Genomic DNA, 26,837 nt, shown 5'->3' on the forward strand with positions numbered 1-26,837 from the left:
AGCCCTGTCTGCTGCTGGAACCACCAGAAGTGACCTCTGGCCCTGGGTGTCCACCCACACACCTGCCCACCCACTCAGGCACCCGCTCAGACTGGGAGACGGAGGAGGCTGCAGCCCCAGGAGCTGGTGGGGTCGGAGTGGGGGTCAGCATTAGTGTGTGGCTGGAAAGGGGGGCTGCACGTGGCTGGGAAGGCCCACCTGAGCCTTGTGCCCACTACAGCAGGGCCAAGGCCAGGTCCTAGAGCCACAGGACAGGCCCTTCTAGGGCATGTGGGGGCCTAGGTCCCTGCCATAGTGAGTCCCCCCACCTGAGGCTCCTCAGCTAGAGGGTGCAGGAGGGGGTGCCCCCTGGAGGGCCAGGTGGGTGAGAAGCCCCAAGCCCTATAACGGGACCCTGAGGTTGCACACGGACGCCAGGTGAGTCATGTGGGGGCCGTCTGACACAGACAGTCGTGTTGCCATTATGGACTATCAGCCCTGTGGGGCTCGGAGCACCACACAGGCCTCCTAATTGCCTGGGGGCGTCTGCAATTATTTGGATGCTGGCAGGCAGGGGGCTGAAGGTGGAGGCCAGAGAGTGTGGGAGGCAGGCTCTGACCAGGGCCCCATCCCAGCCACAGCCAGGGAGGGGAGGGGGCTGCCCAGAGCCCCCAGCAGAGCCCTCACTGCCCCGGGCAGGGGCCTGGCCCCTGTACCTTCTCTCCTAGGCCACAGGCCCCTCCTCCCAATGTCCCCCTAAAGCCCTCCACCCACAGTACTCAGCAGGCCTCCACCCCCTGCCCTGGTGACTTTGCTGATCCAGGGCTTTCGACAATAGGGACCCCACTCCCATGGAGATGCCTGACTGTGGCCGCCAGAGAGCCCCTCCCCACCCCTGAGCTCCCAGCCCGTGCTCCCCCTCTGCCTCCACCCCCCCACACCCCCCCCTGGGACTGCAGATGAGCAGGGGCCAGAGATGGGAGCCCTGCTGGGGGAGTCAGGGGTACCCAGACAGCTTCACCCAAGCTTGACCGGCTCAGGTGGAGGAAGAATATTAAAGAACTAGGTTTGTTGCTGCAGATGTTTGCTGAAAGGTTAAACCCACACCCGCAGCCCCGCTGGCGTCTGCGTGGCATTTCAGAGCTCCCCCTCCTGCCCCCCCCACCTCTGAGCGAATGAGCAGGGCCAGGGGGCAGGGAGCGGGGTAGGCCCAGACCTCTGTCACTGAGGGGTCCCCAGCAGCCCACCCCCGAGAGACAAAGCGAAATTGTCTCAGAGCCCTGGGGGCTCCCGGGGGAGGCCCAATCACAGGTTCAGCAGCCGGCACCCCGAGGACCATGGGCTCTGGGGTTTCTATAGGCTGGCACTCTGGGGACCATGGGGACCAAGGGGGTTCTGGCAGCCTAGATTCTCCTGGGGGACCATGAAGGAAGGAGTGGGGATTTCGGGGGGCCTGGGCAAGAAAAGGGGCTGGCAGGGAGAGTGAAGGGCGGGAATCCCAGCTGGTGAGGGTGGCTCCCCGGGCAGCCCCTCCCTCCCTGGTGGGGGGCAGCCTGAGGGCAGTGGATTCAGGACGGCCAAGGCCCTGTCTCGGGTACCAGTTCCCCTCACCCGCCTCCTCCATGTTCTGACCTGAGGCTGTTCCAGCCAACCCTACAGGCCCAAGGGAAAGGGGGTCCTTCTGTGGGAATAGGGGACATCTTCCCCGGAGGGCCAACACCATCCTAACTCCATCAGCAATGCGTGTGTGGGTGACCCCCCAGCAGGTGGGCCAAGAAGGGGCCCCGCCCTACCCTCATCTCTCGGGGTGACCCCAGAGTAAGACCACAGCCCTTCCCTGGCTCCCCATCTCCTCCATGCTGAAGGGACAGATGCTTCTGGAACATTCTGGGTGTGCCTGGGCATCTGGGCCCGGGGCCCTGTGCTGTGGGGCTGTGGGTGGGGAGCAGTGCCCCGCTGATGACACCCCGTGGAAGCGCGCTGCTGGGACCCTGGGGGGCATTTTACAAAGGATCTTCTGGAAAAGCAAACCAATGGTCTTCTGACCCCGGAGAGGTCCGGCCGCGTCTGCCCCTCCGGCGCCTTCCTTCCAGCCGTGGGCTTCCAGGGGCTAGGGTCTGCTGGCGTGGAGCCTGCCTGTGCCCCCCAGGGCCTCGTGTGGGAGGATGGGCCCCCGCAGCCCCTTGCAGAGAGAAGCCCCTCACCCTGGCTGCAGTGTGATTCACAGGCCCGGCAGCCCCGCCTGGGTGTCTGAGACGTGCACGCAATTAGATTTAATGGGATAGAGCCCTTTTCCTGCTGCCTCCCGCTCGCCCACCCCGCTGCCCTTGGGCGCAGCAGGCAGGGGAGGAGGCAGAGGGGCTGATGCAGGGAGGAGGGGACCCACAGGGCTCTGACGTCAGCCCGGCCTATAAGAGGCCACTGGCAGAGGGCTGTGGGCTTGGACTCGGACCTCGCTGCCATGCCCACCCCAAACGCCGCCACGCCGCAGGCCAAGGGCTTCCGCCGCGCCGTGTCTGAGCTGGATGCCAAGCAGGCTGAGGCCATCATGGTGAGGACGCATGTAGACACCGGAGCCGACGGGAAGCCCTGGCCGCTGTGCCTCAGTTGCTCCCCAGGCTGCTGGGTCAGCCCAGGCTCAGCTTCCACACCAGCTCTGGGCTGGGGGGTGGCATAGGGTCTCAGAGCCCTCACATTGGGGCCGTGTCACTGGCTGCCTGTTTGTGCCTGGGGAGAGCATTGAAGACCGGACCCGAGTGTGTGTGTGTGTGTGTGTGCACGCGCGCTGGTGCGTGTCCCCAGAAGTGTCCCTCGCATGTGCTGGCCCCTCTCCCGATCCTTTGGGGCCTCTCTGCCTTGGGTTTGTCTTCCAAGAAGTTGAGTTTTCTTTCTGAAGCTTGGAGACAGGAGTGAGGAAGATGCACCTCCGTGGAGGGCTGAGAAAGGAGCTCCCATGAGCAAGGTGGTCTGAGGTCACAAGAGACCCCCACACTGTGACCTCCCTGCTGTGAGCCCTGCCCACCTCCTCCAGTCCTCTGCCTGCCCATCCCCGCTGCCCTGGTCAGCACTGGGGCGGGGGGAGCAAACCAGTCCCGGAGAGACTGTGGGTCGGCTGTGCTGGGGAGCACGGACTGAAGGCAGAGGGTGATCCAGTTTCTGCGGAAATGTGCTCCACCCCCCCCCCCCCCCCCCCCCCCCCCCCACCCGTCCATCTGTTTGTCTGTCTATCCATCCATCCATCAATCCACCCGTCCACCTACCACCCTTCCATCCATCCATCCATCCATTCACCCACCCATCCACCCACCCATCCATCCATCCATCCATTCACCCATCCATCCATCCATTCACCCATCCATCCATCCATCCATCCATCCATCTAGCCATCCATCCCTCCCTCCCTCCCACCTACTCACCCACTCACCCATCCATTCACCTATCCGTCTGTCTATCCATCCATCTGCCTATCCATCCATCCGTCCATCCACCCATCCGTCTGTCCATCTGTCCATCCACCCATCCGCCTGTCCATCCGTCCATCTGCTATGTACACTGTGCTCCCGTGCATCCGACTCTCCGTCCATCCATCCACTGTGTGCACTGTGCTCCTGTCCATGGAAAGGAGAGAGGAACTTCCCTTGGCTTGAACCCCACCTCTCACACCCTGCTACCTGGGGCCTCGCTGACACCCCAGAAGATGTCCTGGGTCCTGGTACAGGGAGGCTGTGCTGTGCAGACCCGGCCCGCCCCCTTGGCTGAGTAGACTCAGGGGCCCTTCCTCAGTCAGGAAGACCCCCCCTTCAGCCTCAGGGACCTGTGACACAGCCTTTTGTTTGCAGAAGTTTACTGAGCAAACTGCTTTTCCAGCCAACAATTCCTACACATTTTGTTTGGTGACATTCCTTGTAATCCCCGAGGTGTAACTGCTCCCTTCCCACTTCCTCCCTGAGTTTCCCATCCCCTTCCTCCTTCTTCCCTCCCCTCCCTGCCTTCTGAGCTTTATCCCTGGGAGATTCTGCCCTTCGGGGATCTCACAGGCGCACTGTTCTGGGGAGTCCATGGGCCCCGGGGAGACGTCACCTCTGGGCCTGTCTGTAGGTTTTAACGAAAACTCTGCTAGCGGTGAATTCAATTTCTTTGCACTTTAGCAGGAGCCCACTGTGGGGTAAAGAACCCTCTCCCCCATTTCCAATGCCATTCCTTCCTCATGGGGGCCTGGGACACCCTGCCCCCCAGTCTCGGCCTGGGGCTGTGGCTGTGTCCACTCCCCAGATGGGGCAGGGCCCCCAGAGAGGCTTCTCCCACTCCCCCAGAGGCTTGATGTCCTGGGGCCCCTGGGGCCAAGGGCGGGAGCTGCTTCCCTCCCTTACAGGGACCAGAACCCTGGGAGCCCAGACTTGCATGGCCTTGCCTAGCCAGGCTGGGGGCGCTCAGGCTCAGCGGGAGTCAGGGGCAGACAAGCAGCCAGCAGTGGACGCCCTCCTCAAGGTGCCCTGTGACGAGGGCTCCGATGGAGCTGGAGGGGTGACGGGGGCCCTGGGGGAGGGGAAGGGCAGATGGGAGGGTGGCATGGGCAAACGGCTGAGCACTGGGAGGCGTGAGGCCGAGCCCCGTCCCCTGGGCTGTTGACATAGGAAGGGCCAGGAAGGCTGGGCAATCCTACTTCCGTAGTGATACTGCCTCGGAAACCCCAGGAGGGGTCGCTATGAGTCGGGGGCCGACTCCACGGCACATAACAACAACAACAACAACCATGGGGACAGGCAGGCAAGGTTACAGCCCCCGAATCCTGCGGAGGGGCTGGGAGGACTGCAGGACGGGCCAGCTGTGGGGCTGAGCAGGGTTAGGAGGCTGCGCCCCTGCCCCCCGCCCCCTGCCCCCCGCCCTGACTGCTGTCCAGCTCAGGGGGGGAGGGGACTGCTGCCTGAGTGACTCTCTTCCTGCCACCTAATCCAGTTAGGGCCAGCCTGGGGACAGAGGTGACACAGCAGCTAGTATGGCAGGAAGTCAGAGCAGTGCAGTCAGAATTGCCCTGGGCCTTGTGTGAACTCAGCAGCCAGGCACCCCGACACCCAGTGGATGCCCTAGCATGCAGTGGGGGCCCCAGCACACAGGGGATGCCCCAGCACACAGTGGGGGCCCCAGCACACAGCGAGTGCCCAATCATGAGAAATGGCTTGGCTTCCCTGCGTGTCCTTGGGTGTCTTTTGTGCAGACCCCACCAGAGCCATCAGGAGATGCCTGTGGGTGAGCAGGGCAATGCCTGTCCCCACAGTCCCCACGGTTCATCGGACGGAGGCAGAGCCTCATTGAGGATGCCCGCAAGGAGAGGGAGGCGGCGGAGGTGGCAGCAGCGGCGGCGGCGGCCTGTTTGGAGCCCGGAGACCCCCTGGAGGGCGTGGCCTTCCAGGAGAAGGAGGGCCGCGCTGTGCTAAACCTGCTGTTCTCCCTGCGGGGCATGAAGCCTGTGCCCCTGTCACGTGTCATGAAGGTGTTTGAGGTGAGGCCCAACGAGAGCATATGCACACATGTGCACACACACATACCATATATGTATATGTACTGCACACACTGCACACCGTGCACATGTGCGTGCACACCACACATATACACACAATGCACATACATGCAGACGCACACACACAAATGCAGCACATATGTCATATGCATGAACTCACATGCACACATGCATCCACGGGCACATGTGTGTGCAGAGCCATCTGTGTGCAGGGTCATCTGTGTGCAGGGCATGGTGGCCGCCCAGGCCATGAGAGGAGAGGCTTCCAAGAGCCTCGCACAAGCACAGATCTGAGCCTGCTCTGGGTGGGGGACCCTCACCACGCCCTAGAGCTGGGCCACCGTGTCCCTGCCCTCTGCCTGTCCCACAGTGGGGCCAGGAGTGGGCACAGCCCTGGCAGGGCAGCTGCGAAGTGGGTCGAACGGCTGTGTGGTCCCCTGCTGCACGGGGCCCTGGCTGCCATGGCCACTGATTGCATTACCTGCTCCGGCCACACCGGCCAGGCGGAGGTGACCTAACTCCCAGCAGAAGCTCCCAAGGGACATTAGAGCTGGACTCCTTGCCCAGTCCCTGCAAGGCCACAGGGCTGTTGCCAAGGAGGTTGCCACGTGATGGCGTGGTGGCTGTCGGGGACACAGAGGGTCTCTGGGCCAGCACCCACACACACAGCTGCCACTCAGTCTCTGGGGACAGAGCCGTGCCATCACCACAGTGGGGTCCAGGCCCTGCTGGCCGTCCCTGGTGCACAAAGGCCCGCTGGGATCGAGGGATGTGTGTGGGCAAGGCCTGGGGACACGTGGGCAGCACCCACCCAGAGGCAGCCAAGGGAGCTGCCGTGGGGATGGCCACCGAGACCAGCAGGACGAGCCCCACTCCCCTTCATGGCAAATCCTGCCGGGGCGGTGGGGGCTGGTCGTGCGGTGGTGGGAAGCGGGCTGGGGAAGCCACCCGTGGGGCGAGGGGCTCACTGTGCTGACCGCAGGCCCAGGCCCTCCTCCCCTGCCTCCCTTCTCCCTCCTGCCCCACCCCCCTTCCGTGCCCTAAGACCTTTGAAGCCAAGATCCACCATCTGGAGACACGGCCAGCCGCCCGGCCTCAGGGCGGGGGCCCCCACCTGGAGTATTTCGTCCGCTTCGAGGTGCCCCGCACCGACCTGGCCTCCCTGCTCAGCTCTTTACGCCGCGTGTCCGAGGACCTTCGAGGCGCCAAGGAGGACAAGAGTGAGACGGCACCCCTGCCGATGGGTGGGACGAGTGACCTTGGGACCAAGGGCAGAAACTCCTGCAAACGGAGGCTCCAAGGGGATTGTCACCCTCCTTGTCCACCACGGGCTCCTAGCCCTCCCCCAGGCCCCTGCTACCCACCTGCTCCTCCGGGGAGCCTGGCCAGAGGGTGGGGCAGGCTCCCACTCACGCAGCCCCTTCTTTCTGTCCCATGAAGTTCCCTGGTTCCCAAGGAAAGTCTCCGAACTGGACCAGTGCCACCACCTGGTCACCAAGTTTGACCCGGACCTGGACTTGGACCACCCGGTGAGCATTCCACCCAGGCCTCCCGCCGGACAGGGTGCCCATGTCTGTGGGTGTGATGTGAGCATGGGGGCTCAGCCCGCCTGACGCTTGGGGCTATCTGTCCAACCGCTGCCCAGCCCACCATTGGAATTGCCGTGGTCAAGCTCTTGCCCAAGTCAGCAGCGGTGGGGGGGCTTGACAGTGCCAGACTTCACCCCTCTCGGCTCCACCCCTCCACTCTGACCCCACCCCCTCGGCTCTGACCCCACCCCCTCGGCTCTGACTCCGCCCCTCTCTGCTCTCAGGGCTTCTCGGACCAGGTGTACAGGCAGCGAAGGAAGCAGATTGCAGAGATAGCCTTCCAGTACCGGCAGTAAGGGGTCCTTAAGGACCTTCACCCCCAGGGCCCTGACCTGGCCCTGCAGCTGCGCCAGGCTGGGCAGGGGGAGGGGGGAGCAAGGGGGTCACCTTCATCCCCTTGCTCATTGCAGCAGACAGGGGGGTTCTCCAAGGATTTTGCACATGTGGACCTCTGCACCCACAACAGTGCTCCAGGGAGGGTGCTGGCATTGTCCCCAAGCCACACTGAGGGAGCTGAGGACAGTGGGCACACAGCTCACAGGCCACACAGCCCGTCCACAGCAAAGCTGGGCCGTGGCCGCACAGCTGCTGTGTGTGCAGACTTCTGGCCTCCCTGACCACGGCTCCCTCCCGCAGTGGCGACCCGATCCCCCGCGTGGAGTACACGGCAGAGGAGGTTGCCACCTGGTGAGACCTGTGAGGGCCAGCTGCGGGTGGGCACCAGGAGAGTCTGGGGCCAAGGGAAGGGGGAGCTTCCCAAGCCTCAGATGTTCAGCCTGGAAGGAAAAAGCTGCCTCTCTTGCCGGCGGATGACCTCAGGGGGCCCATGGCCAGCCCCCGCATGGACCCCGGTACCCTGGAATCCCCCAGGCCTCAGTGGCTGGGTCTTCAGAGGCCTGAGGGACCTGGAGCCGGGTGCTCACGGGCAGCCCCAGCTCTGAGCCCCTCGCCCACAGGAAGGAGGTCTTCACCACCCTGAAGGGGCTCTACGCCACGCACGCCTGCCGCGAGCACCGGGAGGCCTTCGAGCTGCTGGAGCGCTTCAGCGGCTACCGCGAGGACAACATCCCGCAGTTGGAGGACGTGTCCCGCTTCCTGAAGGGTGCGTGGGCGGCCGGGCGTGCCCCCTGGGGCAGCAGCCTGGCGCCCCTCTGTGCCCCGCTGCCTGCGACCCCCACACTGTGCGCCGCCCTCCCCGCCCCGCCCCAGCCCATCGCCCCCATGACACTCCCATCTAGTGGCGCCCACCCCATGACACTCCCAGAGCCACATCTGCCGCCACGCCCTGTGCTCTGACCGGTTGCAGAGCGGACGGGCTTCCAGCTGCGGCCCGTGGCCGGCCTGCTGTCCGCCCGCGACTTCCTGGCCAGCCTGGCCTTCCGCGTGTTCCAGTGCACGCAGTACATCCGCCACGCGTCGTCGCCCATGCACTCTCCGGAGCCGTGAGTGCGCGGGGCCCGTGCAGCCTGCGGGCAGGCCTTGGGGCCACCCTTGCGGCCGAGCGGGCTCCCACGTGCCCTCCTCCCCCCCGCCCCGCAGGGACTGCTGCCACGAGCTGCTGGGCCACGTGCCCATGCTGGCCGACAGGACCTTCGCGCAGTTCTCGCAGGTGCGGCCTGGGCTCGCGGGTCAGCCCCGCACGGGGGTGGGGCGGGCGGTGAGGAGGGCCGCTGGCCCCAGCTCCGCCCTGCACCCAACTCCCGGGTGACTTTAGGGCGCCGGCCCTCTGGAGCAGGGGGAGACGGTAAGCCCCGTGGGGCGTGTGGCACCTTCCAGCAGGCCCTGCCCCTCCGCCGGCTGTCCCCTCCCTCCACGTGCGGGCCCGGGCTGCGTTCCCGCGGCCTCTGCTGACACCTGCTGGCTGCCCGCGGGACAGCAGCACGCGGTGCGGGGCAGCAGGTTGGGGAGCTTGCACCCTGGGCAGCGCATCAGGGTTCCCCCAGGGGCGGCTGCTGATACCCAGCACCCCACGTCACGCTCGCCCCCAGCCACCCCGCTTCAGCCTCCTCTTCCCTCCGCAGGACATCGGCCTCGCGTCCCTGGGAGCCTCCGAGGAGGAAATTGAGAGACTCTCCACGGTGGGTCCCGGAGGCGGGGCTCAGGGCATCCAGCCTCCCGGGGGGCGGGGCTCAGGGCATCCAGCCGTCTCGGGGGCGGGGCTCAGGCCGTCCAGCCTCCCGGGGGGCGGGGCTCAGGGCGTCCAGCCTCCTGGGGGGCGGGGCTCAGGCATCCAGCCGCCTTGGGGGCGGGGCTCAGGGCGTCCAGCCTCCCGGGGGGCGGGGCTCAGGCCGTCCAGCCTCCCCGGGGGCGGGGCTCAGGGCGTCCAGCCTCCCCGGGGGCGGGGCTCAGGGTCCGGGCTGATGCTGGCTAGGTCCCGCCCAATCGCCACATCTGCGCAGGGCAGAGGGTCCCTGGCACGGGGACCCCTTGCCAGGCCCCGAGTAGCCTGCACCGCTGGCTGGTGTCCGCGGCTGGCACTGACCGTGTCCGTCCCCCAGCTGTACTGGTTCACGGTGGAGTTCGGGCTGTGCAAGCAGGACGGGGAGGTGAAGGCTTACGGCGCGGGGCTGCTCTCCTCCTACGGGGAGCTCCTGGTGAGCGCACGGGGAAGGGCAGGGGCCCCAATCCCTCCCTGCCGCGCTGGGCGCTCCATGGGGGCTGAAGCTTGGCAAGGGCCTAGCCACCCCCTTAGAGGAACGGGTTCCTGGGGTTACCAGCCTCTGTCATCGAGCTGCGGCGGCCCCTTCTGGACAGTGAGAGGCCAGGAGGAGGGATGGGTGTCCGCACCGGAGTAACTGTGGCCTCGAGGCTCAGCCCCGACTCCCTCGGGCCCTGAGTGACCCGCCTTCTGCAGCACTCCTTGTCGGAGGAGCCCGAGGTCCGGGCCTTCGACCCTGATGCCGCGGCCATACAGCCCTACCAGGACCAGACATACCAATCAGTCTACTTCGTGTCTGAGAGCTTCAGGGACGCCAGGGACAAGCTGAGGTAGACACCGTGCCATGTCCCCACACGGTGCAGCCGGGCCGGGCCTGTGAACCCGTTTCACACCCGAGGAGACCCACCCTCGGTTACGGCCCCCCTACAGCTGCCACAGCCTCCCTGAGCAGGAGCCCCAAGGAGCTGGGGGCTGCAGGGCCAGGTTCTTGGGGTGCCCTGAGGGCTGGATCCCCAAATAGGCTTAGGGACTGAGACGCACCCCAGGACTCTTCAGGGTATAGTCAGGAGGGCTTCCTGAGGGGAGGGCTGGCTGAGCTGGGAGGTGCAGGGAGGCATGGGAGACCACAGTGGTCTCCACTGCCCCAGCCCTCAGAGGGCGCCAGTCTCCCCACCTGCATGGGGATGGTGGGCAGGACGCGCTCTCGAGTAAGTCTTGGAGGGGTCTGAGCGCTCCGGCTGCCCTGCCCTCTCTAGGAGCTACGCCACACGCATCCAACGCCCCTTCTCCGTGCGGTTCGACCCGTATACGCTGGCCATTGAGGTGCTGGACAGCCCCCGCTCCATCCAGCACTCACTGGAGGCCGTCCAGGATGAGCTGCAGGCCCTCGGCCACGCGCTGGGCACCATCGGCTAGGCGCAGGGCCGTGATCCCCACTCCTGCCAGCCTGCTTGCCCTGCCCCAGGGCACAGGTCCATGTGAGGGGCTGGTCATGGGCACCACCCCAGCCCCCACTCTCCCGCTTCTCAGCTCTGCCCAGGTGTGTCGCGTCTGCTGCTGTCCCGGCCCCGAGTGGGGCACCACTCTTCATGATTCAATAAAGACAGAACCGTGTGTGTTTGTGTGTGTGTGTGTGTGTGTGTCTGTCTGTCTGTCTGTCTGCACGGGGCTCTGTGTCTTCCCAGGGACCCAGCTCTGCCCACGGATTCTAGGCCCTCACATCCTGGCCTAGTCTCTCCTCTGTCTACCTCTTCGGGGATGGGTCTGGCACTGACTTGCCATGTGGGGGGGCTCAGGCCAGAAGGGAGTTCTCCACCCCTTCGGCCTGGTTTTCTGCTTGGGCCAAGGGGCCCAGCCTGCTCAGACCCCCAGTGACATCTCAGACCTTGAGGGGGTACAAGCTGGACTTCTTGTCTCTGTGGGAGCCAGCAGTGTGGAGGCAGGGTCTGGCTGACCTGCAGCCCTGGGGCCGAGGGCAGTGCCAGGCTGTGCTGATGGGGGAGGACGTTATGGTCGCACCCCATCTCCCCGTGCCCAGGAGTCCCCTGTAGGAAGAGGGCAGGGTAGAGTTCCTGAGGATGTCAGAGGAACAGGGCAGGCCGGGGGGTGGGTGGACAGCCTGGCCTTCTGCACAGCCATCTCTGGCCTCCTCAGCGCACCCACCCCTGGCTTGGGAGCAGGACTTGGAAGCTAAGAGGGGCCTACGGGCTCCCAGAAATGTGTGCTGAAGAGTGCAAAGATGCCAGTCTGGGCCCTAACTCCGGCCAACACAGGGCTGGGGTGGAGGAGCTGGGGCAGCCTCAGTCTCGTGGCTCACAGGGTGGGGGTTCACCCCAGAAGATTGCTAAGGAAGGCCACCCAAGGCGGGGTGCAGGCCATGGGCCAGCATGAGGGGTGAGGATCAAAAGGAACCTGGTCCATGGAGTCCTGGGGGCTGCACATGGGGCCGTCTGCTCCCCCACTTTAAAAATGAAGAACGGGCCGGAGAGAGACAGTGTGAGCCTGTGGAGTCCCACAGCCATCTCGTTCCCCCCCCAGGGGTCGCACCTGGGGCAGGTCTGTCCCCTACGGCCATGAGAGGGGTCCTAGGGGGCCAGAATGCCAGGGGCAGGATCTGACCCCCTCGGCTGCCCTGCTGCCATCCCCTGCCCCCAGCTCTCCAGACTGACGTGGAAACAGTGGGGCCGGGTGCGATCGCTGTGCTGGGGCACCGTCTCCTGCTGGGATACGGAAAGCAGGGTCATCAAGACCCTTGTTAAGATGTTAATGACCCTTCAGCCAGAGGTGCAGATGACCAGGGACGTGCCCACAGGTCCATCTCTGGGGAAATGATCCAGAAAGTGCCACCTCAGCCCCCAGCCGGCCATCTGCTGCTCCCACCCCCAGGGCTCTAATGGGCCAGGTGGCAAGCTGGGGGCCAGGGAGGTGGGCTGGGGAAGGAGCTATAAAGCTAGTGCGCTGGCTGCCCCCAGCTGTCTGGACCCCTGCCTACCCTGTGGCTATCGCAAGCAGGTCTGTGTGGGTGCAGGACCCTAGGCTGGCCTTTTGAAAGGAGGCAGGGGGCCAGGGCTCCTCTTCTGGGCGCCTGGGGCTGAGTGCTGGGGTGCCGGGTGCTGGACACCAGGCTAGCCCCTTGCAAGGGCGCAGGGGGCCGGGGCTCTTGCCTGGGGTCCTGAGGCTGAGTGTTGGGGGAGGGGTGTGAGCCCCCAGCCGGCCTCAACCCTGCCTGTACCCAGGTCCTTGCCATGGCTCTGTGGGTACGCCTCCTGCCACTGCTAGCCCTGCTGGCCATCGGGGCACCCCCGCCTGCCCGCGCCTTTGTCAGCCAGCACCTGTGCGGCTCTCACCTGGTGGAGGCTCTGTACCTGGTGTGCGGGGAGCGTGGCTTCTTCTACACCCCGAAGACCCGCCGGGAGACAGAGGACCTGCAGGGTGAGCCCCACCCCTCGCTTCTCCCTGGCAGGGGCGAGCATGTGGCTCTCCGAGGGATCCAGGGAGGCATTTTACAAGGAAAACAAAGTCCGCAGCACAGCACAGCTGGACCGGGGCTGGGAGTGGGAAGGGAGGATGGCGTTGGGACCAACACTTCACAGCCCGAGCCAATGGCACCTCAGAGCATGGTGCCCTGTCCCCTCCGCACCCAGCTGCTCCCTTAGCTGCGGCTCAAACCAGAACCCCCATTCCTCTCCCCTCCGGGCGCCGACACGGCTTACAGGAGGGCTGGCACCATGGCACCAAGCCCTGGTGACATTGCTGTGGAGGGTGGGGTGGGGTGGCAGGTGCCATCACCCTTGAGTGGGGTGGAGCCCGAGGCTGTGTCTGTGGGAGGGGCCTGTCTCAGGGGTGCCCAGAGGGCCCGGGGTGGGCCGAGAGGGGTGGGCTGGCGCGGGCCCCCGTTTGGGGTCCTGGCTGTGGCATTGCCTGGGTCTAGAGGAGGAGCAGCTCCATGTGTGGGCTTGGCCCCCAGGCCTCCGTGCTGGCACCTGGCGGCCCTGTCCTCTGAGCTGAGTGGGAAGGAGGGGTACAGAGACGGTGACAAACCCCACTGTCCCAGGGCCCTGCAGGCCGGGGCGGGGGTGCCCCCTCTCTGGCCGGCTCATCCTGTCAGTCCCTCAGAGGGCGCGGTGGGCGCGGGCGGAGACGCCCCTTCTCTGACCGGCTCGTCCCCGTCTGTCCCGCAGCGGGCATGGTGGGCGCGGGCGGCCCCCAGCCCTTCCCCGCAGAGGTGGCACGGCAACAGCGTGGCATCGTGGAGCAGTGCTGCACCAGTGTCTGCTCGCTGTACCAGCTGGAGAACTACTGCAACTAGAGCCCAAGCAATAAACCCGTGGGCCGGCTCTGCGTGTCTGTCGTCTGTGCGGCCGGGGCGGCGTGGCCACTGGGCAGGATAGGGTGCAGAGGGGCAGGGCACGCACCACACCTAGAGGGTCCCCCAGCCAGGATCTCCTACCCCGTCTGCCTCAGGGATGCACAGAGAAGGCCCATCGGAGTCCCTGGGAGCCTGGGGGTGCAGGGTGGGCCTGCCAAGTGCTGCACCCTTGCTCCACCCAGGGCCCGGAGCCCCCAAGCCCCCAGAGAATTTCTCTAGGAGAGAAGTTTGTGGCTGGGTGTAGGGGGCTGTCCTGTAAGGTCCAGCTAGTGCATGGAGGAAAGGGGGAGGCCAGGTGGCCCCCACTAGCCGAGGGGGGACGGAGAGCCCTGCAAATACCAGGCAGAGGGCCCCCACTGGCCGAGGGGAGATGCAGAGCTCCATGGTACCAGGCAGAGGGCGCCCACTGGCCAAGGGGAAACAGAACCCTATGGGTACTGAGAAGAGGCTGGAGAAATAGTGCAATTATTGGGGCTGGGGTTTGCACAAGGCTCCAAGGCCAGGGGCCCCACCTCCACAAAGATCTGGCAGCCAGGCCCAGCTGACCACAAACGGGATGGCTGTCCCAAAAGTGCCTGAGTGCCCCAAGGACAAGGCCACACTGGGTTCAGTTTTGGGGAGACCCTGAAGAAGCTTGGGTACTCCGGACCTCAGCCTCCTTCCAGCACCCACTGGAGTTGAGCTTGGCTCCGCTAGGCACCCAGTCCAACCAGTGGCAGAGGTGAGCCTGGGGGCTGCCTGGGCCAGCCGGGCCTGAGGTCAGCAGCTGACCCTGCTGCCCAGAGGCCCGGCCAGCCCTCTAGCCACCCAGGCCAAACCAATCTACATCTGTCCTGCCATCGCCGCCTGGGCTGAGCTGGGTGGCCAGGGCCAGAATTGGGCACCTGGGCCCAGGTGGCCGCAGCCACTTAGAGGCCCACCTTAGAGCTGGGCGGAACCTGCACCAGGGCCAGCTGGCCAGGCACCTCCGTGCAGCCCAGGGGCTTCCTCCCAGCCCCCTTCTTGGCTGGACCCCTCCCATCACAACAAGTGATGTCACAGGCCCCCAGCAAACTCCGCCCCTGGAGTGGGTCAGGGCCGGCTGGAAGAGGACAGGGGACACTGCACCCGGAAGAGGTGGGGAGAGGTGGCCCGATCCCAAGCAGACCGTCCAGGGGAGCCCAGGCCGCTCAGCTGCGTGGTGGAGGCGCGGGTGTCCCGCAGGTGCGGAGGTAGGTCTGCACGGCTGAGCCGGCCACAGGGAGCCCTCAAGGGCAGTGGGCCCAGCTGGAAGACTCTGGGGGAGGGCTGGGGGCGGCTCCTCCCCCTCAGGTGGACAGTGGGGGTCCATCCCAGGCCCACAGGCTCTGAGAGCAGCTGGAAGCATCTGTGGAAGGGTCAGGCTTTCTGGGACCCCACCTCCTCCCGGGAGGCCTTTGACCTGGGGTGTAGGAGAGTGTATTCTACGCCCTCCCGGAAACAACTTGGCCCAGCCGTGTCCAGCTGTGGCAGACCGCTGCCCTCTGTCCCTTGTAGCCACGATGAGATGTGTCCCAGCCTGGTCCCCGGGACCTCTGTTGAAAAGATTCCACAAAGAGCCTTGGGGGCTTGGAGAGTGGGTCATCTCCCTATCACTGGCACATGGATGAGGTCATGGGGGCAGGGGACAAGGGGCAGCCCAAAGTCACGGGGCCCAGAGGTGGAGGAGATGGCTCAGCTCTAGGCTCCTGGTGCTGATCACAGAGCCCCCAGGCCTCTGCCCCCAGGCCGGCCCACCTTGCCCAACCCTCTGGGCATGGGGAGGGAGCTCAGGTTTTCTCCCTCAGACCTGGACCCCCTTGGAGCCTGGCTGTCCCCTGACCTGCAGCTTCCCAAGACCCCGACCTGCTGGCCCTCACAGATGTGGACAGTCCCTGGTGGGGTCTGGGGAATGCTGCCCCATTGTAGCCAGCTGGCCCCACACATGTGCCCAAATGCATATGTTGCACTTGTCTGTCTCCTTGTCCCATGTCACATGTGTGTGGCTGGGCCTGGCACCCCAGCTCCTCATGGGGAGTCTGAGGCCCGGAGCCAGGCTCTGTCCCTAGAACAGAGTGCCTGCCCCTGCCCCAGTCTCAAGAGGTCTTGCTGGTGGGCACAGCTGCCTCCAGGTAGGCCTCCCGGGTTGCATCCTCGGCTGAGTTGGCACTTCTACCCTTGGCACTGTTATTTGCCTTTTTGGCGACAGCATCAGCAGTAAATATTGACCGTCCTTGCTGGCGTCCAGACCAGGACAGACCCTGGGGAGTACAGAAGGTGGACGCAGGGGTGCTGAGGGCAGCCCTGCCTGCTGGCTCAGTGCCCGGTAGGGACCCAGGCCCAAAGGGACAACCTCCAAATGGCACTGGGCAAGGCTCCCAGAGAGATGGCGGGCAGTGCCCGAGGCATATCCACGTCCAGCCACGCTGTGGGCGGAGGCACAGCTGCAGCCCTCTGGACCCACATAGGGCCACCCCTCCCCAGCAGGGCTTTCCGGGCAGACTCCACCTGTGGCCACAGCCAGGCTGGCCATTTGAAGACTCGCCAGCAGAGGGCGCCAGAACCTCATTTTTGATGCACAGTTACTTCCCTGGGTCTCTTTCTGTGGTAGTCCACTGTCCAGAGAGATGTGGCCCCGCTCATACATCCCCTTGCGTGGGCACTCACGGGGCTGTAGGGGTGCCTGGTTGGGGGGCTGCCTGGAGTCCTGAGGATGAGAGGGGGTAATCCGGGGGTCTTGCTCCCCAGTTCACCCCTGGGCACACAGGGCAGCTGGGCAGCCTTGGGTCTGGCCCCCAGCCCCTGGATTCAGGGAACTTCACCCAACCACCCGTGTCCCCGCCGCCCCAGCCCATCCTTGGTCCTTGCCCAGGTGGGCCCTTACGTGGGCTCTCCAGGGCCCGGGGGACACTGAGTCTGGGGGCTGCTGGTAGGCTGCACCCCCTGGCTCTGCTTATCTCTTCCTTGACCACCGGAGCTGAAGGCCAGGTTCTGTCCTTGCTGAGAGGTGGGGTATCAGGCCCAGGAGGTGCCATGATGGGGCCCAGCTGTCACATGGGCACCCATCCTCCCAGCCCGGAGCTGGGTGGACAGAGTTCAAATGCAGAAAAAATGTTTGGGGGTGGGGGTGGGCAAGGGTCTGGGAACTGGAGACATCAACAGGGCGGGGCAGCACCCCCCACTCCACTCTCCCACCACCCTCCCATCTGGAAGTAGTGTCCCAGGCCTCTGCCTGCGAGAGACAGCAGGGTGGTTCATTCAGAAACTGCAGAGGCAGGTGGCCCACAGAGCCCAGCCTGCCAGCACCCAGCCCTCAGCTCAGAACCCCACTTACTGCCCATTGGCCAGGGATGGGTGACTGGGGACAAGCTCTGAGGTGCCCACTGGGCTGGGGAACCCTGCAGACTGCCTCCCAGGACTTGCTTGTCCCACAGCTGGGCACTGGATGGGGAGCTATGTCCAGGGGGCCCCGGGGACCCAGGCCCAGAGTGTCCACAGGCCAGCCAGGGCTTGGGGTCCCTTGCCCCAAATGCAGTGGGGGTCTGCCTCCCCGCCTCTTCCCCATAGACACCAGAATATCTAGAACCAAGGACTCCTGGGGCCAAGGCTGCAGGTTCTCTGGGAATGGTTTTAGATGAAGCTGGACCCCCTCCTGCCCCCAGCTGGGGCTGCCTCAGCAGAAACTTGGGGGGCAGGGCTAATGGTGGCCCCATATTCCTTTGTGACCCATCTGTGTTTTTGGAAAACAGAGCTGGTACTCCCTCCGGCACCCCCCCACCGGCACCCCAACAGTACCCCCACCGCCGGCCCTCCAACAGCACCCCATGTCCCCCCACTGGCATCTGCCATCATCTTCCCACCAGCACCCCCCAACTGGTGCCCCAACGGCGCCCCCTCCCACACTGGTGACTTGCAGCTTTCTTCTTCAAAGTCCCTTCAGAGCTTGGTCCTGGTCCAGCCAGTCCCTGTGCCTCCACCAGGCTCGCCGCCCACATCCCCGACTTGCTGTGTGAACTTGGAAGGCTGTCTCCCTCTCTGGACCTCAGGGTCCAGACCTGAGAAACCTGGAGGAGGTGCAGAGCGTGTTGGTGGTTCAGTGGGTGACGTCAGCCCTGGGGGGCCTGTGGCTCTGGGCTCCCAGCCCTGCCCCTGAGGTCTGACGTGCACTGACACGGGTGGGGGAGCCATGAGCCTCCATGGCTGCCTGCAGGCGAGGACTCAGCCCAGGCCCAGCAGTGGGAAAGGGGGGAAGAGAGCCCAGGTCCAGGCAGGAAGGAGAGCTGCTGTGAGACAGCAGGGGGTGCTGGGGCCTCCGGGAGGCTTCCTGGAGGAGGAGGCCTCGCCCATGCCAGGCTGCTACTGGACACGCAGTGGCTCCAGATGCTGCCCATGCCCCCTTGTCGGGACACAAGGGTTCCATGGAGCTGCCGTCTCTAGGCCATCCCCAGTGGGCCCGGGCTGGCCTGGAACCCTTGCTGCTGAGTAAGAAAGGGGTGGACATCAGGCTGACTGGGTGCAGGGACAATAGGCCGATCCAAGGGCAGGCGGGTCCAGCAGGAGGTATCTACCAGGGTGGCTGCCTCTGCAGGGGTTGGGGCTGCAGGCCCTGGGGACACCCTTGGCCGATCGGCGGCTCTTCCCTGGGAGTCGTGGGAGCAGCTGAGGCTCTTGGAGCCTGGGTCCGCAGGGTTGGTTATGACGAGGCTGGGACCACTGGCCAGAGGACACAGACCTGTCCTGTGTGGGAAAGGCACCATCTTCATGGCTCCAGGCACGGCCACGGGGGTGTGGGAGACACCTTCCCAACGCGGACCAGCTCCCCGAGGAATAAGCCCCGGGGCTGGTGTCCCGGGGCTTAGCACACTCCACATGGAGGGGCTGGGAGAGGCTCATGACGCTAAGGTGGAACCTGCGGGTCCCTGTGTTCCTGAGGCCTGAGGCTCCTTGTGTGAAGGGGTCTCTGTAGCCCAGGAGGTACCCCCAGCCTCCTCCCCCAGTCTCTGCTCTGCAGCACCATCATGGAGCTGTCCCAGGCCGGTCTCCATTCCCCCAAATCTGAGTCCTCACAGGCAATGTGCTGGAGGCAGCGGCTTTAAGGCAGGCCTCCAGGGCTGGCCTAGACCCCATGTCAATGTGGAGAATAAACGTTCTAGAGGCGACATTCAGTGTTTGATGGTCGTCTCTAGGCCGTACCACTCATGGGCATCCGCATGGGGGCAGGACTCAAGCCAAGGTGGCTTGTCCAAGCCAGTCCATTGCAGAGCTGGGCTTTGCACCGGCTCAGTGTCCAGAGCTGTTCCTGAGCCGGGGCTGGGGCAGGATCGGCCTGGCCCCCGCCCTACCTGGCAGCCTCTCTGCTCCAGGATCTGCCGGCTTCTGTGCATTTGAGGGGCGCCATGCCACCCAGGGGCCAAGCATCCACACCCGCAGGGCTGGCCGAGGGCTGGTGGCTAGGCCACACAGGACCCAGACGCTGCAGGGTGGAAGCTGGGGTGCTCAGGATGGGGGATCATGGGTCACTTCCTCCTCTCCTCTAAACGCCCCAGGCTTGGGGAAGCTGCCCTGTAGTTTTCCTCACGGTAGTGTCTGGGTCGTAGCTGCAACTTCTCGGACTGGCCACAAGGTGTCAGGCTCGGGCCAGATTTGGAAAGCTCTGGTTCCAGGCAGCGAACAGGGGACGCGGTGCAGAGGATGCAGGTCGTCCAGCCCTCGCCCTCCTCAGGGGCCCTGCTTCAGAAGGGGTCGCAGCATTCTGCCCTCAGCCCCGCAGTAGTACGTCTGGTTTTATTTTAATATTAAATAATTAAGTTCCCTCCCGTTGTCAGCACAAACGGAGAAGTGCTTTGGGAAGGCCTTCCAGGTTTACGTCGTGGCTCTGGGTACCCACCCTGCGCCACACACGCACACACTAAGGTGCGCGCACGCACATGCCTGCGCACACTCACGCGTGCCCGCGCACGCACGTGCACAGCCCTAACGAGGGATTGCGTCAGCTCCCTTCAGCCCTGGAACGCCGGGGGAAACTCAGATCCAAGAACCCACCTGTCCCCCATCTCCTGTGAGGGAAATCCCCTCCCCCAGTGGCCTGGCACCCACTGGGATGGCCCAAACCACAGCACCTGGAAGCTTTGGACTATGCCACTGTAATTCTAGAGATGGCCACCAGGTGTCAGCACGAGGCCACATAACAGCTGAGTGGTGGCAACGTGGTTCTTGAGACTGAGGGGGGTCCCCACAACTTTCTCCTGCATAAATGAGGATCCGTGGGAACCCCAGGACAGGCTGGCTCTCTCCAAGCCTAAGAGCCAGTGGGATAAGGAGAGACATGCTGTCACATGTCCCTCACCCCTGCACCCCAATTTTTGTCCCTTTTGTGTTTCCTCTCCCCACCTTTATATACCCTCTAGGTCTTATATCCCCTCCCCTACATGGGAACTCCCCTTCAAGCGTTTGGAGTGCAGGGCTGGGGGGCCCAGCTTTCACACCTCAACTTACTGAACCCCAATGTCTCTAGCCCTGCCTCAGTGGCACCATGGCTTAGCTGGTCTCCCGTGCGCAGCTCCCCTCACCCCATCTTGCCTAACCATTCAGGGGTCCTGGTAGAATAAATAGCCCTGGGTTGGAGTGAGCCCCTTCTGGGCCAGGACAAAGCTTGGACCCCAAGTACCCTGCTGAGGGCTGGAGGCTCATGTCTACAGGGTTGTGACCTGTGGGCCACAGAACCCTTCCCTTTCGGCTCCTCCACCTCCCACATCCTACATCTTGGGAGTGAGACTCCCCAGAGACCCCCTTGTCTGGTTTGGGGTCAGCCCCTCACATGCCCTAGCCCCACCTACAGCATAGGCAGTCCTAGCTGAGTCTACCCAAAGGCAATTTGCAGTAATCGGGCAGGTTGAAGCCGATAGCAGGGGGCAGTACCCAGCTCCAGGGCCTCCAAGCCACAGAGCCCCAAACCAGAACAAATGGCTGCTTCATGGTGAAAAGAACAGGAGAACCACATCCCATCTTCGTGCTCAGGCCTGACTCGGGGCCCTAGCCATGTGAGGCGTCCTGCCTGCGCTCCTTCTACGGGATGGGGTGGCTTTGGGACCTTTGGAGTCCTCTTCCAGATAGCCTCCCAGATTGGAGTCCCCCTCAGGCCTGACACACTTCCCTGCTGATAGCCCAGTTCTCCCTGCCACCCTGTCCCTCCAGAGGAAGTTCAGACAAGGGACAAGGGGAGAATTAAGCCTAACACAGGCTGGAAGCTGTGTAGTGCAGACCTAGAGGGCGGACACTGGGTACAGGGGCACAAAGTAGGCCCTCTGGGGAGCATGCCTGGCTCTGTCTCTCAGTGAATCCTTGCTCTGCTGCCCGTTTGTCCTGCCCGCTTGTCCTGCTTGAGACAAGAGGGCTCCATTGCCAGTGAGCTTTAGGCCAGGTGTGTGTGTGGGGTGCCAGCTGCTGTCAGCTGAGTCTGGCCTCCATTGGAGTTTCAGTGGTGCTCAAAAGGCTGTGAGCTGGACTTGCCATCCTACCCAGGAGAGCCTGCAAGTGGGGCACTTGCTGCCTACTACTTGAAGCAGTGGCTTCAGCAGTGGGCTCCACATGTGAAATGTGAGGATAAGATCCCACGTGAGTGCTGAAGTGCGGGCCCGAGTCCCTGCCCTGGAGGAGGCACTATGCCTGGAAGAAGGAGGGGTTTGGCTGCAGTGTGCTTCAGATGCCCGAGCACCTGGAGTAAGATCCCTGTCCACCCTGGACTCCTGCCTCCTCCCTGCTCATGGCCCCTCCCATTTTACCCGTGCCACGCCCACCAGCATTCCAGGGCATCAAGTAACTGCCAAGTGTCACTCAAGTGCCATCCTGCCCATTCCGCACATCCGCTGCCCAATCCCACCTCCTGCCTGGCAGAGGCAGCTTCCGGCTTATGCCCACAAACGCCTTTCTGCTGGGTCAGGGGCAGGCCAAGCCCTCACCCCCCAATGCACCGTGCCCAGGCGTGGGAAGGTGCCACAGCCACTAGCTCCAGCAGCACTGGGTTGGAGCAAAGCCCCTCTGGTTTGGAGGGGCTCGAGGATTCACAAGAGAGGGCAGGAATTATTGAGAGAGGGAACGAAAGGTGTGGAGGGGACAAAGAGGTGAGGGGCAAAAGCCATATCCCGGTTGCCATTCGGCAGGTGCCCTGCCCAGTGGCAGAGAGGTCCTCCTGCTTCTAGGGGCTCCATTACCATGCACACCCTAAAAGTGCCCTCGGTCATCCCTGCAGCCTCTTCCGCGTCGGCCACCTCCTCCCCGACCACCTGGCTGGAGGGTCTGGGCACCGCAGCCAGAGAATCCCCTGCTTTGACGGTGACGGCTAATATCGGCCCCACCAGCGGATCATCGGCCAGGCAGTTTCTGCAGAGAGCTCTGGGCACCCGTGACTCCCCGGTCCTCTTTATCCACCGTCCAGGAGCGGCCGGGACAACACAGCAACTAGTGTACAGGTAACTGGGCGTCCCTGCCTCCAGATACACCCTTCAAGAGCGGGAGAAGTGCCGTGTCCTGAGTGTTCATGAGTGGATGGGCTGGGGCTTGGGGCCGCTGCTGCTGTCTCCCAGGAAAGCTCCCCAAGGGTAGCCTCAGCCTTGGAGGAGGCAGGGGACACAGGTGAGGAGACGGTTGTTCTGTAGCGCTGCGTAGAGTGGAGAGGGTTTTGCAAGGAAACCAAGTCTTCTTTCCCCAATATGCCAGCAAAATAGGAGGGGCAGGGATGGAGGGCAGGCCGCTCTTCCCAGCAGGCTTGCACAGCTGTTTTTGCAAATGGGAGAGGCAGGGATTTTCTGTGAGAAGTTTCATGCTGCACACCCCCACAACCCAATGAAAGACAAACAGGAGAACTGCAGAAGGGCCTGTGAGCCCCAGAGCCTGGAGCAGTTTTTTTTTTTTTTTTTTTAATGCCATTTTAGAACGAAAACTTCCCTCTCTGTCCCGCACCCCACCACCACCACCTGGGAAGGGGGGTTAGGAGGACAGAGGCGTCTTGCCCACTTGATGCCCCAGCAGTGTTCCAAAGGAAAGCTTCTCTCTCCAGGCTGTATCCAGCTCCCCCACTGCCCACACCCGGGCTCCCCTGTTCTGGAACTAGGGCCAGGGCAGTTTCTCAGGAGTCCATTCATTCACAGCTTCATGCTCTCCTCCCACCCACCTAGCTCGCTGCTGTAGGAAGGGGCTTCTTTCCACAGAGAAGCCCACTCACCCCCCACCTTTGGGGTTTGCTTCCATTCAAGCTGGAGTGTTGGGCAGTGGGTGGGGGCTTGTACTTTTTGTGCTGAATCCCCCAAGACGAGCCACTCATGTGCAACAACACCCACCCTGACACACACACACACACAAGCAGCACACCCCCAGCCAGGAGGGGGGCAGACTTCGGCAGAGGGGTCTCCTTCCTCCTCACCTACATGTTCAGGCTTAGCTGCAGGGGGCACCCGTTCTAGGGAAACGCCTTAGTCCTTCCATTGGGCTTTGAAGAAAGAGAGCTGGGCAGCTACAGGGACGGGAGGGGGACACTGCCCACTCCCTGACAAGGTGACCTGCAGGCCACCCACTGACCAGCCAGGGCAGGGCGGGGACCAGGGAGCTGGTGCCATGGGTTTAGAAGACATGCCTTGGTACCACCTCATGCTTTTGCCAGGGGCCGGAAAGTCACTGCCGACACAGAAGAGGAGGTGGGCGCCAGATCCCAGCACCAGGAACCCCCGGTTCGCCCCGCCCGCCCGGCTCACCCTCCTGCCCGGCCTGACCCCCAGCCTGAGCCCCAGCAGGCCAGAGTCACCCGCGATCCCAGCCCCGAGGTGAGCTGCTGCGGTGTGTGGGCCCACAGATCCCAGCGTGGGCAGAACTGAGGCTGGCTGCTGGCCCCAGCCCCCGAGAGGTAAGTGTCCCAGAGCCCACGGCCACGTTCTCCTGTGTCAGGCAGGCTCTGCACCGGCTGTCCTTCGGTCTTTGCAGCCCCTCAAGGCGGAGGCACCCCGTTTACAAGGAGCAGGGCTTGGAGAGGCTGACGGGCCTCCGAGTCACAGATGGCGTCCGAGCAGCTAGAGCCAGGGCTCTGGTGGCCCCAGTGCAGGTCCTTGTCATGCCAGGGCTGCTGACCTCCAAGGGGCTCAGGAGTGGATGGAGCAGCTCCCGGTGTCTCCAGACCCTTGCTGTGCTCAGAGGGAGCTCCTGGAGGAGGTCAAAGGAAGGGAGGCAGGGCAGAGGGGGAGGCCGAAGGCCGGCAGCCACGGGGCAGAGGAGGGTCCTGTGAAGACAGAATTTGGGGCCCAGGAGAGAAATGGAGGGAGGGGAAACTTAAATGCGGGACCTGGCCCTGGGCTGCTTGGCTGTGGGGCACCTGAGCTTTCTATGTCCCCTTTTGTCACAGTGAGTGACGGCTCAGCCCCCTGGCTGTTCAGAACTGGGCAGAACAAGTGGAGTGGTGGTCCAATGAGTGTGAGGCGTGTCCTGTCAAGTCTCTGAAGGAGTTACAAATGTCATTGTCCCATTGTGTTAGGGAGGCTGGCAGGACTTCCTGTGTGCGTGGTGGGAGTAGGTGGTTAGAAAGGGCCTGTGGTCAGAAGCGTCTCTCAGGGCTCCGAGCAAGCAAGCAAGCTCCTGGCCAGATCCCAGCACCAGGAACCCCCGGTTCGCCCCGCCCGCCCGGCTCACCCTCCTGCCCGGCCTGACCCCCAGCCTGAGCCCCAGCAGGCCCAGGTGGCAGTGCTCCCGTTCATGGACCAGGTACTGGGAGCGGGAGAAAGATGGGCGAGACCCCGCTGCCTGAGGGGTGCGCAGGGCCTTGGGGGGACATTGCAGTGAGGGTTGGCAGGTGGGTCTATGTCCTTGAGCCTAAGCCCTAAGCCAAGAATGACAGAGACCACCCTGTTCTAGCCTTTAGATCTTGCAGGGGGGGACATGTAGGTGACCCCTGCCCCCACCCCAAGTCAGTCTGTCCAGCCCAGAGAGAAGTCAGGTTTCTTAAGGGCATCACAAGTTCCAAGCCTGAGTCAAATCAGGGGTCGAATAGCGGTGGCATTCCAGTCCTCCCCCAGCACACGGCCAGCCCCCAGCCCCCTGCAGCCCCCAGCCCAGCCCAGCCAGACATACTTTGGGCATTTGGTTTGGTCAGCGCTGACTTTATTCATCCACCATGGGAAGGTTTTATGCCATCGGGTCTTGGCGGTTCCGGCCCGGTGTGTGCGGGTCCCTGGTGTGGCGGGTGGCCAGGCAGATGCTGGGCGCAGAGCCGCATATCCCAGGGTGAAGCTGATGGTCCTTGCCTCCATGGAGGGCGCCCTATGGGGGGGCAAGGGAGGGGTGCTCAAGGGATCCTAAGAGGGTGAAGCCAGTTTGTAAACAACGGGGCTACGTCCCCAGGAGAGGGGCTGTGCTCTGAGCTGGAGGTGGGAGATGAGAAGCTGGTGGGAGGGAGCTGGTGTGGACGGGTCGGGCTCTGTGGGGTGAGTCCCAATCTTCCAGGGGGTGGCTGCGCACTTTGGAATTGGTGTTGGCCGCTCCAGAGAGCCCAGCTTGGCTGGGGTGGAGGGGGGAAAGGGCTGCAGGGAGCGTGACACTTGGGGCTGAAGTTTCTAGAAGTGTGAGCACTCTGGGCAGGGGAGACCCCTGGCCCACACAGGCCTCAAGCTGCTGGTGGGGCCCTCCCTACCTTGGGGGGCTGGAAATCCATGAGAAAGAGATGATGGGGCAGAACCCTCAGTGGTCCGTGCGGGGGGGTGGGGGCACAGCCAAGTGCCTTTTGAGCCCTGGGCACTGCTTTGGCCCCAGCCTTGGGCCTGCCCCCGGGGCCTCTCTTTTGACTAAATATGGCGAGGGATCAGCGGGCAGCCCCGCAGGGGCGGGGAAGCAAGCACGTGTGCCACCCCCCAGACACTGCTGCCGGTGGCAGGCCTCCCCGCAACAGGCAACAGCTCCCGTTGGTACCCCAGGTGCTGGTAGCCACCTTCCTACCTCTGAAGGTCCCGGTGTGTCTCCACGAACTGCTCGGTGGGCTTCCGGGCAGGTGTCCTGTGGGCAGAAAGCAGGGAAGGCCCCGCACAGGTCACAGTGGGATCACCTCCCAGGGGCTCCACACCCGTCTCTCCAGCCAGGGAAGCAGGCCCCGAGGAAATGTGGGGAGCCGAGCGCCCCCACACAGCCACAGGCACGGCTCTACATCTCCCCCACCCTGGGGGAGCCAAGAGGAGGCTCTGAAATCTGCCCGGTTCGCAGGGACCGGGGGGTCCCGCAGACAGGATGGCTTTGAATGTCCCCCACCCCGAGTTTCTCCAGCCGCCACAGAGGGGGCAGCAACATGGTCACACCCAAGGCTTCCCCGAAGGCTCCCTGCTGGAGCCCCTCCTCCAGGCCAGAAAGACAGTCTGGGGGAGAGTGCAGAGGCTGAAGGAGCGGAAGGGGGGCAGTCCTGGGTGGGGGAGCTGAGACCAGATGTTCTTGGAATGGGCCATGGGGTGATTGATGAGAACTGGAATTTGAAGGGGGAACATTCCCCCCCCACCCCCGTGCCTTGGGCTGGGGGGGAATGGACTATTTTTCACGGGGGGGGGGGCTTTCCGCCTCACCAAGCTAACTTGCAGGAGATGCCCTGGCCCTGCCTGGCTCACCACACCTGCCCCAGAGTATTAACCCCTGCCTGCCCGGGGGGGGGGGCCCTTCTGGTCCTTGTCCCACTCTGGACTGACACTTGGGGCAAACAGTGCCCACTGTCTCTCTCCAGGGTCCCCACCGTCTGCTGTCCTTCCCCCAGCAGTGTGGCTGCCCCGGGACCCCAGGCTGGGCCTCCACCCCAACACTGTCCAGTTCCAGGGGTGACCTTGTGGGCAGCCCCATCTGCTCCAGAGGCTGCACTGTTTGCTTTTACCGACTGGACTTTCCCCGCAGGGGTGGGTGGCTCTCGTGAAAATTCTGTGAAAGAACTGAAAGTAGGCCCCTGACACCACGGTGCCCCGCAGGCCTGGGCCCCACCGCCTCCCCCGTTCTTTCTCCTTGGCTGCCCCAAGCCTCTCCTCTCGCATGACCGAAACAAAAATGGGTTTAACCCAGTAGTTTTGGAGCCGGCCAAGGCCTGAGGCGCTCGCGGAGCACCCAGGCAGGCGGTGGGCCGCAGCCGGGGGTGCCCCCCGAGTCCCCACGCCAAGCACGGCACGAGCTTGCCCGCGGCGGCGGCTCGGCCGCGGCTTCGCCTAGGCTCGCAGCGCGGGAGCGGCG

At 64.1% G+C, this 26,837-nt stretch overlaps 2 protein-coding genes across 2 annotated transcripts; both read left to right on the plus strand.

The window, feature by feature from the left end:
- The first annotated feature begins 2,440 nt into the window (after positions 1 to 2,440).
- On the plus strand, positions 2,441 to 10,660 carry TH (tyrosine hydroxylase). The gene is made up of 13 exons (XM_007949279.2): positions 2,441 to 2,530; positions 5,255 to 5,479; positions 6,543 to 6,717; positions 6,938 to 7,026; positions 7,311 to 7,378; positions 7,723 to 7,773; positions 8,043 to 8,188; positions 8,393 to 8,528; positions 8,626 to 8,695; positions 9,108 to 9,164; positions 9,585 to 9,680; positions 9,941 to 10,074; positions 10,501 to 10,660. The coding sequence occupies exons 1-13, from the start codon at positions 2,441 to 2,443 to the stop codon at positions 10,658 to 10,660; spliced, it is 1,497 nt and encodes a 498-aa protein (XP_007947470.1).
- A 1,829-nt stretch (positions 10,661 to 12,489) lies between these two features.
- On the plus strand, positions 12,490 to 23,476 carry LOC103204138 (insulin-like). The gene is made up of 3 exons (XM_042782117.1): positions 12,490 to 12,676; positions 21,859 to 22,078; positions 23,266 to 23,476. The coding sequence occupies exons 1-3, from the start codon at positions 12,490 to 12,492 to the stop codon at positions 23,474 to 23,476; spliced, it is 618 nt and encodes a 205-aa protein (XP_042638051.1).
- The last annotated feature ends 3,361 nt before the right edge of the window (positions 23,477 to 26,837 follow it).

Source organism: Orycteropus afer, unplaced genomic scaffold, assembly GCF_000298275.1.
Source record: "Orycteropus afer afer isolate SDZICR_OR568_19922 unplaced genomic scaffold, OryAfe1.0 scaffold00244, whole genome shotgun sequence".
Classification (NCBI taxonomy): Eukaryota; Metazoa; Chordata; class Mammalia; order Tubulidentata; family Orycteropodidae; genus Orycteropus; species Orycteropus afer.

What these genes read in the sequence shown, in the direction of transcription:
- TH (XM_007949279.2), top strand. Translation starts at nt 2,441, where the DNA reads ATGCCCACCCCAAACGCCGCCACGCCGCAGGCCAAGGGCTTCCGCCGC. An exon ending in ACCTGGACTTGGACCACCCG is followed by an intron (nt 7,027 to 7,310) that starts GTGAGCATTCCA and finishes CTCTGCTCTCAG; the next exon opens with GGCTTCTCGGACCAGGTGTA. An exon ending in CCTTCGCGCAGTTCTCGCAG is followed by an intron (nt 8,696 to 9,107) that starts GTGCGGCCTGGG and finishes TTCCCTCCGCAG; the next exon opens with GACATCGGCCTCGCGTCCCT.
- LOC103204138 (XM_042782117.1), top strand. Translation starts at nt 12,490, where the DNA reads ATGGCTCTGTGGGTACGCCTCCTGCCACTGCTAGCCCTGCTGGCCATC. An exon ending in GGAGACAGAGGACCTGCAGG is followed by an intron (nt 12,677 to 21,858) that starts GTGAGCCCCACC and finishes TCATCCCTGCAG; the next exon opens with CCTCTTCCGCGTCGGCCACC. An exon ending in ACACAGCAACTAGTGTACAG is followed by an intron (nt 22,079 to 23,265) that starts GTAACTGGGCGT and finishes TGCTTTTGCCAG; the next exon opens with GGGCCGGAAAGTCACTGCCG.